Consider the following 13,794-nt stretch of genomic DNA (forward strand, 5'->3'; position numbering starts at 1 on the left):
TACACTGCAGGTTGTAAGAGCTACACTTGCAATGAAAGTCGATATAATGCAGTGCTGTGTATAGAGCTGCCGGCAACCGGTTTTGAAGCTACAAATAGTATTTGAGGGTTTTTATCTTTCATCATTTCATGAGGTACTAGTAACTAGTTACTAGTATTACTAGTAACTAGAGTTTTTAGCATTCATTCACCTTTTATTTGTCTCATGTCGATGGTTGAAGAGGCTACCAATAGGCAGCCATCTTATTTCTATGGCACAGTTGATGCGGATTTGGATTTGTGCGCACATTGAGTTGCTTTGTACTAAGGGTTTCAATGGACTTTGGAGTTGTGCGCACATTGAGTTGCTTTGTACTAAGGGTTTCAATGGACTTTGGCGTGTTGTGGATTACCACGCACACTTTGTTTAAAAAAATAAGTCATGACGATAATGGATAATTACTATTATTATAATATTATTGATAACGATAATACCGACCTATGCCTGCCGGCATAGAATTCCTGTAAGTGTGGAAAATGTTTAAAATGGAGTAGCTTGCGCTTTATTCGCAAGCATTGAACATTCGATAAACATTTACAAAGAACAAAACTCACTTGACTTGTGAATTAGTTGTTTTTTTAGTCAGCTATTTATTCATGTATCAGAGTGAAACAACCTCTATTCAGGCTCCATTTTCATTATTATTACTTGTACGCTGGCAGTTCTGTGAGCCATGAGAGATCGTCCGGTATCTGTATGTATAATTATTCATCAATTTGGTAAAGTGGTCGAGTGCTGCAGTCTGCTAAATAGAATATGCGTGTTGAATTCCTGTGTGAGGCAATTCTTTTTCCTAACGCTTTTACTACGGATACGGAGAGTCGGACGGACATAGCTTTTGCTATAATAAATGTCATTTTCATGATCATAGTAACTGGCTCATTAGCTAAAAACATAACTGCCTCAAACACTAACTTTTTATGATACAAGGTTGTTTCCATATGGCATTCAGACCACCACAAACATAAATATAAGCTGTTCGTATGTTTTCTCAAACAGCTCAACTTTAGAAATGCATAAGCTGTTATTATCTCCCTTGTCGGTTTATGGCTCAGACCACGAGCTCTTCATTGCTGCCATTTTCCGTTACAAGTAGAAGTACAAGTGGCTGCTAGCCTGCTTATCAATGCGTTATCTTTCCTAAAGCATCTCACACGAGATAAGGTTGAGTGTCTCTCTGCGATAAAATAGGGAGGTGTTTTCGACATTTGTCCTGCTGATCGTCAGGTGTGTCGATAAAGCACAGACATATGTATTTTGTATTCTCTGTGCTCATTCACAATTATTATGGGAACACGTGAAGGTTGTGGATTAGTGCAGGTGCTATTCACTGCATTTCCATGACGCGCATAATTCGCAAATTTGAGCCAATCCGCAAGTTATCCGCGTCATGGAAACGGCGTAAATCCGCAAACTAAGCGAGTTTTGCGATCTGCAAAACTTTACCGAATCCATCAGACTTGCGAATCAGACCGAATCCATCAGATCATGGGAACGCCACTTGGTAATCCCCATGATAATCTAATCATGGGGATTAGATTATCACGGCTATTCATTTATAAACATTTTCACGCTTCAGTCATTTTTATTTAGATTTCAGCAGTCTCAATGCACCAAAGTTCCAACCATTGTTGCCAAGCTTAGCGTGACAAGACTGCGTAGCTATTTATAGAGTCATTAATTAGGCTAATACTTGACCTATGGGGTCAAGCGCTGGCGTTAAAGCATCGGCAGGCGTTCATTGAAACGCTCGATTGCAAAGAAACTCGACTTGCGAATCGTTCGAATTACTCGAACGATAGTTCGAGTAATTCGAATGGTGTATATTCTCATGGAAACATGGTGTTGGTCTACCAAGTTAAACGTCTCGAGTTGGAGTCTCTTTGAAATCATTGGTTTATCCTCACGGAACATGAAGGGTATTCTTCAGTGTCCTTCAGAGTGTTTGTTACATTAAATAACTGCTTTAGTCGTCTTCTCTTTTTGTTATGCCGGCGGCAACGCAAGAGTTTGGCACCGTTAAAATTTCGCGAAGAGCCACAAGCAAAACCTTCCTGAAATGCACTGTACAAGTGAAGGTCAGCCTTATCGAAATGGCATGGCTAGCGAACATTTTTATGCCATTGCTAGCGATGCATAAGCCATCGAGCCCAGCGTCGCAAGCATTTTGCTGCGCAATATTACCGCCGGAGTCTCGCAATCGATATGGGAACCAGGCGTTTACATTTTAATTGTTTATTCTAATTTATTTCAACGAAACTCTTCAAGGTATGAAGTTTGAAAGTTTCGGTCGTTTGACAAAGTTTGAAAACCTTTAGTTGTTTTTATTTTCTTCCAATTTATTTCAACTACACAAAACACTTTTCTCATGATATGTAATTTGAAAGTTAGAATGGCAAATTATGTTATATGTTAAATACAAATAAATTTTCGGTCCAAAGATGTTTTTATTACCCGGGCAACGCTGGGTAGTGCAGCTAGTATTATAGTTATAAAAGAAAAATATCCCTTCAAATTTAGAATGAAATAAAAAAATTGAAAGCTCCAATAAATTGCAAATCAGGGCACAGGCTATATTAGTTATATATTGCTGTAATTGTTATCAGCTTGTAGAGATGTTTCTCGGCTTCCCAATGCATATTTATTAAGGTATCTTTAACAAGTTGGAGGTAAGTTAGCAGATTTATTGCATACAAAAGAGTTAATGTCGCTCCGCCCGAAGGCGAGGGCAAAATATAGGTGGCATTTGCTTCGACCGTAAAAGAGTTAAATTTATCTTCCCAAAATTCTGACGAGCCATTTGAAAAATACAACAGCCTCCATTTCAACACTGCTATAGGGGAAGGTTTGATAAATAGAGCGCCATGACATTCAAATAGAAGTTCTACGGTAATTCTATGACTCTGTTTTTTCCAGTTTCAAGGCTAAACATCTTTTCTGCCATTTGACCAACCCAATAAGGAGCTGCGAAGTACACGTTTTGACCATGTTTTTATCTATCGAAAGTCATCAAGAAACTGTAGTAAATGTTCATAGACATGTAGATACCAACTTTGTCTATTTGGAAAGAATTAAACAATTACCTTAATGTCGGAAATTTCTTTGGCATAAAGTCAGGTATTTCACAAACTACGTGATAGGTTGTTAAAGAATACATATGGTAAGGAGTATGACACACTCCTAAGGGGCAATCTACGGGTGTAGGTTGTAGATTGCCCCTTAGGTAGGAGTGTGTCATACTCCTCCCTGAGGCAATCATAAGTTATGGTAATGTTGTGCTAATACCATATCTAGCTGCAAGTATTTATTATTCATTTCATCAGTTTTGACAGGTCAGGCATGTGGGACACGCATTAGCTTCTATAAATATTAACGCAATAGTTACTGTAGTGGAAACCTTCTAGTCTTGAAGCTAACTTCGCACACATGTTAACTTTACGGCGTGGCTGTGCGATGGGATTAAGATTGCTAGCCTATGTTACTGGTATTACAATGAATGGGTAGGGTCATAGGTCGTAGGGCAGGAACTAGAGCAGTGGAGCCAAGGTCAAATTGTTATAAACAATATGATGATTTAGTGCATCCGTGTGTTTTGTTAAATTACTAAAAGCATTTTCTGAGAAATTTTTTCATATTTTGTTCCTAAATTCCTTCTGAAATCTGCTAGACATGGTTGACATTTACTAAACTTGCCATGATTGACATCTGCTCAACTTGCCATGTTTGACATCTTCTCAACCTGCCATGTTTGACATCTGCTAGACTTGCCATGTTTGACATCTGCTCAACCTGCCATGTTTGACAGATCTGCTAAACTTCCCATGTTTGACATCTGCTCAACCTGCCATGTTTGACATCTGCTCAACCTGCCATGTTTGACATCTGCTAGACTTGCCATGTTTGACATCTGCTAGATCTGCCGTGTTTAACACCAACTAACGCTCAAGTTTCAAGCTTCTCTGATCTCACACCTCATCCTCGTTCTTATAATTTAAGCACTCTCGCCAACTCGGCATCGCCAACTCTTTCTAGTGCATGCCCCCATTTAGCCTTTTACTAGATATCTTTCACTCGTGTATATTCTCAGTGATTTTGTTGCCTGATATGCTTTCTGCTACACATTGTGCTATAAGAGCCACCATCTATGACACTTTGGTTCAAGAATGCATTAAAATAATGAAAAACTATAACCATGGTCAGCCAACTAAGTCTGATTAGAATGATTGATGCCATTTTAAAATTTAGTAATGTCGATGAAATACTGGAAGAATGGCAATACTCAAATATTGGTTCAAAGTTTTAACATAGAAATAGCCACAATGCGAATTAAAAAAGTAAAAATTTGATATAGCATACTACTTTTCCTCTGAAATACGATAAAATAATAAAAAGTAAAATAATTCGTTTCTCCAGACTGATACAATTCTTGCTACGAGAGTGTTCAGTGCAAAGGTACATTTATGCATAGAGTGAGATCCCATAGAGCTAGTCTCACGTGTGGTGTCGTAGAGCACAGCAAAAAATATGGGAATTTCGTTTTTAGCCAGATTATTATTTCAAGAGTTTGACAAGATTTTTTTCATGGATGGTGGCTATAAGATTATTGTTTTGTTGCTATAGAAACCTGCTCACACTACCATTTATATTTTAGAATTCCGGAAAATCTGACAGCAGACAGAGGAAGTTCAGCGCAGTGTAAGTACACATATTCATAGAGTTTAGCGTGGACTGACAACTCATAGGGTAAGTTGACCAAATAAGTGAGTTATTTGAATTCGGTTTAGTGACTAGATGGTTTCTACATTTCAAGACTGGTGAGAAAAGTGGGAGGTATGCCGTAGTACAAACATTGCATTATGATCTAGCGCATTCCGCATCACATCGTTTACCAAATATCAGTAGTTGCTATTAGCTGCGCTATTACTTATATATTATGGAGTTATCTTTTTTATGTATTTTGAAAATTAGGAGAAGACAACTCCATTTAGTTTGATTAGGTACACCACCACTAACAACCAAACCAATCTAGTAGTGGGAGTTATGCACTTCCTGCTCAATGTAATAGCTCAACTGCTCTCTTAAATTATATTTCTGTGTCAAATTTAAAAGGTTCTATGAGGAGTATAGTAAAATACTGTGAAACGCGAAATGAATGCAAAAACAATATATGATCTCATAGATTTCAAATGAAAAGCTTTAGTTTGTTTTTTGAAGATGTTGCCTCAAGTTACAGTTAGGTAGTCAGTTATAGCAGCCATCCATAAAGATGTTGCCTTAAGTTACAGTTTGGTAGTCAATTATAGCAGCCATCCATAAAAATGTTGCCTCAAGTTACAGTTAGGTAGTCAGTTATAGCAGCCATCCATAAAGATGTTGCCTTAAGTTACAGTTTGGTAGTCAATTATAGCAGCCATCCATGAAAATGTTGCCTTAATTTACAGTTTGGTAGTCAATTATAGCAGCCATCCATAAAGATGTTGCCTTAATTTACAGTTTGGTAGTCAATTATAGCAGCCATCCATAAAGATGTTGCCTTAAGTTACAGTTAGGTAGTCAATTATAGCAGCCATCCATAAAAATGTTGCCTTAATTTACAGTTTGGTAGTCAATTATAGCAGCCATCCATAAAGATGTTGCTTCAATTTACAGTTAGGTAGTCAGTTATAGCAGCTATCCATAAAGATGGTGCCTTAATTTACAGTTTGGTAGCCAATTATAGCAGCCATCCATAAATATGTTGCTTTAATTTACAGTTTGGTAGTCAATTATAGCAGCCATCCATAAAAATGTTGCCTCAAGTTACAGTTAGGTAGTCAATTATAGCAGCCACCCATAAAGATGTTGTTTCAAGTTAGTTTGGTAGTCAATTATAGCAGCCATCCATAAAGATGTTGCCTCAAGTTACAGTTTGGTAGTCAATTATAGCAGCCATCCATAAAAATGTTGCCTTAATTTACAGTTTGGTAGTCAATTATAGCAGCCATCCATAAAGATGTTGCCTTAATTTACAGTTTGGTAGTCAATTATAGCAGCCATCCATAAAGATGTTGCCTTAATTTACAGTTAGGTAGTCAATTATAGCAGCCATCCATAAAAATGTTGAGGTTCGGATCTCCTGTTATTTGCGGGTGGTTCTGTACAGATCTCCTTTCTCTCTTTTTTCCTTCTCCCCTATTTCGCTCCTCTCTCCCACTCTTTCCAAAGTAAGTCTTTCCAAAGTAAGTCTTTCCAAAGTAAGTCTTTCCAAAGTAAGGGCTCACATAACTGAAGACCACAATGGAAAAACCAGTCATGTCACATTTTGTATTTTTTGGAGTTATTGCTACCTACTTGTAGTTTTGGCACTGTAGAATAGTATGGCGATTTACAAATTTGGAAAAAACCAGTGTTATCCTATGAAAAACTGTGTTTAAATGTTATGCTCCAATGAATAAACAGGAGATGTCCAAGCCGTAATATGGAACAATTGGCTTAGTCCAATAGCTAACCAATCAAGAGCGTTAACGGTTAACGCGGTCTTGCATAGTTTAATGTTGCTTAGCTAGCAGAAACGATCGATGCGTAACGCGTGCTTCGTTTTTTGAGCTTTTAAGAGCTTGTAATCACATTCCCATATATTTGGCACCTACAACACAACAGAGTAAGACATGGTGAATCTTTTGATACCAAATAACTGTAACGTGAATTTTGTTGCGAGTCAACCTTTAAATTATTATTAATAATGATGGCATCCGAAGATAGATTGCGTCTTCAGAATAAACTGAAAAGTCTAGAAACAAAGAAAATATGGTAGTGCACAAAAGCAAGCTAAAAAGCAAAAGGTTTCTAGCCACACAACAGGAGAAAATTGCTTATGCAAATGGTAAACATGCTTTGTAATTGCGTGCAGATGACAGGCAGAAGTTGTTTACTGATTTTAATCAATTTTACACTACAAAGAATACAAAATGATTATTTATTTTTGCTAATAACTGAGTAATGTAGAGAGAAGAAGGCCCCATTGAAAGTCACTTAGGTCCCGAAGTAGCGCAGTTAGATTCGTTCTGTTATGGATACGCTGGACAGAAAAAAACTACACACTCATTCACTATTTTCATTGGCTTGTGAATGAGAAAAACCTTTTTAACAAGATCACAATAAGCTATTCAATGTGTGAACATTCTTACATAAAATGTGATTGAGACATGACTGCAGCGAGTTGCAAGTCAGATGTAGATCTACCGTCTAATTAGGTAAAGTTGTTTTGAAATGCTCGCGAACATCCCAAACCCTTTAATACAATTTATCTTAACAGCTCCAAGTTCTTTAATAACACATAATATCTTAAACAGTTGTACCAGACAACTTGCCCAATAAAAACTAGGCCTATACGTCAAGTGAAAGCTGCGAATACGGAAAGCAAGCTCATGGCATTTTATAGAGAATCGTGAAATGGCAGTTACATCGCGGATTGCTATTAAACAACCGTCTAAGCTTCCTCATTGAACTCAATCAACTATCATTACCAGTCAATAGCCAGTCAGCGAAGCAACATACTAAGATTGGCAGGTCCTTAAAACAACTTTTCAAACTAGAGAATCAACCATATTTTGACAATCTTACAACCAGTGATGTTGTGACAGCAGATAGTGATGAAATTTAGACATTGTAGTGAAAATTTAAACTGCTATTAATTACTGGTTGTGCTACAGTACTTATATTATAGTTACATATAGTTTGAATTGAAAATAATATAATTTTTAATTGAGCAAAACCTTTTTAGTGCATTCAAATGGAAAAATAGGTGATGTCCGTTGCCAACATGTGTGGTCATTTTTGACCACTGAATTACAAAAAACCAATATTCCGAGTTAAAAATGTTATTTTATAAGCACCAAACTATGTATCTGTCATTAAACCTACATATATTTGTCATAAGCTGTATTTTCATTGCGTGATCCAGTCTCAAATCTTAAAAATGGATTTTCTCGACACTGCAAAAGTGTGACATCACTGGTTTTTTCATTGTGGTCTTCAACTGTATGTTTAATATCTAATGGGTCGCAGCCTTTGCTCCAAAGCATTCATAGATCTAACACCGCAATCATCACATTAGCATCATCTGGTGAAGACATCCGTTTTGTAAACGTTTAATCTTAAACGGAAATCATTTACCTAAAAGTAGAAACGCGTTGAAGACTTAACTGTATTTTGTTATTTCTGTTGGTAAAGAAATTTCCATTGGCTGTGGACTCAGCAGTGTGTACCTTGTCTCATGTATGATACGAAAGCCTGCAATTTTATTTCGTATATCCCTTAGAGTTCACTGGCTGGTCCCTTTAACATCTAGTAGTGTTAACGTCTACATCGATGAATCTCTGTTCACTCTATGAATCTTGTTTGCTCTATGAATCTGGGATGCATGTCAGTATAGTTTTGCTCTATTGATTTGCTAGTGCCTCTGGGATAAGTAACACATTTAGGTAAATCGGTGAATATTGTAGTATGTGCTCTAAAGACCTGTGCTTGTATCGCACGCTGTCATAGCTTAATATGAAACTCAAGTTATGAATTATTGTTGCAAGCTTTGCTGTTGCTGTTCGAAGTTGTTGATACTTTAATTTGTACGGTTATTCAATAGTCACCCAATGCTCCTAGTTAGTCATGTCAAGGTCGTATGCTCATCACAGTGTCTTGCCGCCATTTGTACGCATGTATCACCATTTATGTGTGATAAATAGTTATTCTCGATGTCTATGTGCTGATAAATTTGTGGCTATGTTTGTTATGGTTGGCTTAGTAGGCATCGTATGAACCTTAGTGAAGTTCTTTAGTGGGTGTTTATTACATCTTGGCATGGTAAGATAACTCTTTAATATATGCCTAAAAAGATCTATCTACCTTGTCTAGTTTAAACCATAACTGCCACGAACAACTTTTATCGTATTTACTAGGTAAATCAGACATGCTGATTCCGATTTTGTAATCAAAATAAAGATTAGGCCACTAACTTTCAGAGTAATAAAGGATTTTTTATAGCGTTTTAATATCGGTCTCGAAAACAACACGATCGGCATAACAAGCTCCGCCCATAAATACTTGACGTAACCTAGCTTTTTAGGAACAGAAGTTACGTAAAGATGTTTAGACCGATTTAGAATAATAGAGATGGGTGTTTTAAAATCTATTAATATCTAAATCCAGCTTTAAAAATAATATCAGTCTTTTCTGAAAGGTAGATAAGCTATTTAGCATTGCATATTTAAAAAGCGCGATAACAACGCTAGCTCGCGATGAAACCGCGCTTTTTGAGCTCATTTTTCTCGGCGTCCAGCCCATTTAAACGTCATGTAACAAGCTGCGAGCAATTTTAAATAGTTTATATCCCTTTCATAAAAAACTGAAATTATTTTACAGGCTGGATTTAGATAATAATGGGTTTTAAGACACCCATCTCTATTATTTTAAATCGCACTAAACTTTCCTAACTTCCGTTTCTGAAAAAGCTAGGTTTCGTCACATATTTATGGGCGGAGCTTGTAATGCCGATTGTGTTGTTTTCGAAACGGATATTGAAACGCTTTAAAAAAGCCTAAATGACTTTGAAGGTTAGTGGACTAATCTTTATTTTGAGTACAAAATCGGAATCAGCGTGCCTGATTTACCTAGTAAATACAATAAAAGTTGTTCGTGACAGTTATGGTTTAAGCAGAATTTTATAGTAACATGTTTTAGTCGTAATATTTTCCTTATATGGCACGGTCACATGTATATATATATGTCATGTGTATATATATATATATATATATGTCACGTGTATATATATGTCACGTGTATATATATGTCACACGTATATACATGTCACGTGTATATATATGTCATGTGTATATATATACACAGTATATGTCATGTATATATGTATATAATGTATATGTTACCGGTATATATATATATATATATATGTCATGTACGTATATATATATATATGTCATGTATATATATATATATATATATATATATAGATATATATATATATGTCATGTAAATATATGTGTCATGTATATACAGTCAAACATGGATAACTCGCCCACGGATAGCTCGAACACATGGTTAATTCGAGTGGTTTCTTTGGTCCGTTCCCACGTAATGATAAATTGCTATAGATAACTCGAACTCAACACTGTTAATTCGAACTGTTTTTTGCCCAACGGCTACCGAAACGGTTGTTATCGCTTTAGAAAATCACTTTATTCAACGCCACAGAGGTAAACTTCATCTTTTCATAATTCATAAGGGTCGTTACTACCACCATCGGCAAAATATTTTTGTCAACGACTTTTCTAAAGGTTTCGTGAAATTGGATTTATACTGCTATACGATGAATAGCACGGGCTAGCCGGGTCACGCGGGCAAGGATTTTCGCCACGCACATACAAAACAAAAACAGCATGTTGTTTTTGTTTTGTATGTGCGTGGCGAAAATCCTTGAGTGTGTGACCCGGCTAGCCCGTGATGAATAGTTTTTTGACGTTGATTCCGTGTTGAATCAACGTCGGAATGTTGAATGTTTAAAACGTCTTAAAAATTGTTGTAATTAAACGTATACGTTGTCTTAGCTAAAAAAACTATTCATCGTTTGACCTAAACACAGAATACGTGTGTACATTCACTAAGTATTCATTCAAAATGCGTGAGTGATATACAATGTACCGTAAAACCTCGTAAAACTTTTAATTGAACTGCCTCGGAGTGTTGCTCTCAACGAATCTCAGGTAAAGTAAGGTAATCTTTGCATAAACTTCAAGAAAAATCGGCAAAATTGATCGTGGGTAAAACGCTCAAAAGAAAAAGATGTATTTTCTTTTGAGCATTTCAACAACAATCAAGTTTTGCCAATGTCAATCTGAAAAACGTCCTGGCAATAACATCACCTCAAACAACGAACCAATCTCATGTGATAGAAAAATCTCTATACTTTTTGATAAAAACGTTTTAAACTTTACATTAGAAGCATTTTATTTGAAACAAGCCATTTGTGCTTTTGATTTATATTATAGTTTGTATATGATCATGTATCTACTAATAAATAAGTAAATACATGGACTTGTGACAGTGCTCTGATAACTTGAACGCTCTGATAATTCGAACACTTTTGTTGGTCCCGTGAAGTTCGAGTTATCCATGTTTGACTGTATATATATATATATATATATATATATATATATATATATATATATATATATATACACTCATGCTACAGACAGTACTGTTTCGGCTATTGAAGCCTCATCAGTGCAGCTCAGAGCTTAGGCAAGAGACACAAATTCCATTACCCATGAGAGTTGACTTCCTGCCACGAAACAACTAAGTTGCCTCGCAGACTTTAAGAAAGTCAATGTGCTGGCACCAGAGTGCTCGAATCACAAAAGTGATGAGCTTTGCACAAAGGCTAATAGTGCCGCACCTCTCACAGAGCGCTCAACCAAACCGAAGTAAGGGAGCATGTACTCATGCTTTATATATATATACTATATAATATATGTATATATATATATGTGTCATGTATATATATATATATATATGTATATGTGTGTGTGTCATGTATATATATATATATATATATATATATATGTGTGTGTCACATATATATACATATATATATATATATATATATATATATATATATATATATGTGTGTGTCACATATATATACATATATATATATATATATATATATATATATATATATATATATATATATATATATATATGTGTGTGTCACATATATATACATATTTATATATATATATATATATGTGTGTCACATATGTATATATATATATACATGTGACACACATATATATATGTGTCACATGTATATATATGTCCCGTGTATATATATTTGTCACACATATATACATGCATAATGTCCACTTAAGGTCTCCTACCAGAATCCTGGGAATTTGAGCACTAGATCTCACCTCTACATCGAAGCTGTTCCCATTAGTGCACTTTTCTGCAACTGACCTGTGTTGATTGTTGCCTCACTTTTCTGCAACTGACCTGTGTTGATTGTTGCCTCACTTTTCTGAAACTGACCTGTGTTGATTGTTGCCTCACTTTTCTGCAACTGACCTGTGTTGATTGTTGCCTCACTTTTCTGCAACTGACCTGTGTTGATTGTTGCCTCACTTTTCTGCAACTGACCTGTGTTGATTGTTGCCTCACTTTTCTGCAACTGACCTGTGTTGATTGTTGCCTCACTTTTCTGCAACTGACCTGTGTTGATTGTTGCCTCACTTTTCTGCAACTGACCTGTGTTGATTGTTGCCTTTGGCCAAGCCACATTTGATGTTCAAGTGTAATTGCACCCAATGCTCCAATAACTACCTAAATTACAGTTGCTTTCATATGCCAGCACTTTTAATCTCCTTTTCAAGTGGAAGATATTTCTGTAGCTACTGGGTAACTGCTACATTCCATATGTGTGTGTATTTATGTAGCCATTACATGTATACTTGCCAGATATGTTCAAAGTTATGGAGCTATTATGTGCACATGCCAGATATGTATATAGTTATGCTACTATTACATGTGTACATGCCAGATATGTATATAGTTATGCTACTATTACATGTATACATGCCAGATATGTATATAGTTATGCTACTATTACATGTATACATGGCAGATGCCACATTTGTGATAGCAATAAACCTAGAATGGAAATTAACAGCGATGAACATGTTTGTCCACTACCTTTTAGCAAGTTCCAATTTTTAGAACATCAATCAAGTTTTGGGCATTGTGGTTTAGGGCTAAACTTGTAGCCGATCCACCAATATTTTTAAAAACAATTCCATTTAAAAAGCGAAAGTGATAGTGAGAACATTGATATGTACCTTTGTTTGCCCTTTGTGTTTTAAGGTTAACTTTTTTCCACTCATTTTGCCATTTCTCATTCACAATCATTGAAAGGAAGGTCCATTGCTGAGGCGGCATTTTTCATTGCTGAGAAAGTTTTATTAGTTGCTAAGAAAGCATTGCAAGCGGTGTTTTTGATAAGGAGGTATTCCTGGTTGCTAAGGACTTCAACCTTAGGACATTGTTTACAAAAAGACTGCTTCTATTGTTCACATGTGGATAACTTTATGAATTGTTCTATGTTGGCCAACTATTCCCTCAAATTCAAGGTTGGTTCATGCTGTGTAAGATTTTCCAAATTGTTGGCTTTGTTTTCAGGAGATATTCAGAATATCATATTACTGAAGGAATAGTTACACCAGCTGACACTAGTAGGGGGAGCTGAAACTAGTAGGTGAGCTGACACTAGTAGGGGGAGCTGACACTAGTAGGGGGAGCTGAAACTAGTAGGTGAGCTGACACTAGTAGAGTGAGCTGACACTAGTGGGTTGAGCTGACACTAGTAGGGTGAGCTGACACTAGTAGGGTGAGCTGACACTAGTAGGGTGAGCTGACACTAGTAGAGTGAGCTGACACTAGTGGGTTGAGCTGACACTAGTAGGGTGAGCTGACACTAGTAGGGTGAGCTGACACTAGTAGAGTGAGCTGACACTAGTGGGTTGAGCTGACACTAGTAGGGTGAGCTGACACTAGTAGGGTGAGCTGACACTAGTAGGGTAAGCTGAAACTAGTAGGGGGAGCTGACACTAGTAGGGGGAGCTGACACTAGTAGGGGGAGCTGACACTAGTAGGGGGAGCTGACACTAGTAGGTGAGCTGACACTAGTAGAGTGAGCTGACACTAGTGGGTTGA

At 36.5% G+C, this 13,794-nt stretch overlaps 1 protein-coding gene across 1 annotated transcript in view; it reads left to right on the top strand.

The window, feature by feature from the left end:
- LOC137398959 (uncharacterized) overlaps positions 1-13,794 on the top strand; it is a 197,010-nt gene that overhangs the window by 143,969 nt on the left and 39,247 nt on the right. The window contains exon 23 of the mRNA XM_068085122.1: positions 4,691-4,734. Within this exon, the coding sequence (XP_067941223.1) occupies positions 4,691-4,734 (44 nt within the window). The remainder of the gene's footprint in view (positions 1-4,690; positions 4,735-13,794) is intronic.

This window comes from Watersipora subatra, chromosome 6 (assembly GCF_963576615.1).
Source record: "Watersipora subatra chromosome 6, tzWatSuba1.1, whole genome shotgun sequence".
Taxonomy (NCBI): Eukaryota; Metazoa; Bryozoa; class Gymnolaemata; order Cheilostomatida; family Watersiporidae; genus Watersipora; species Watersipora subatra.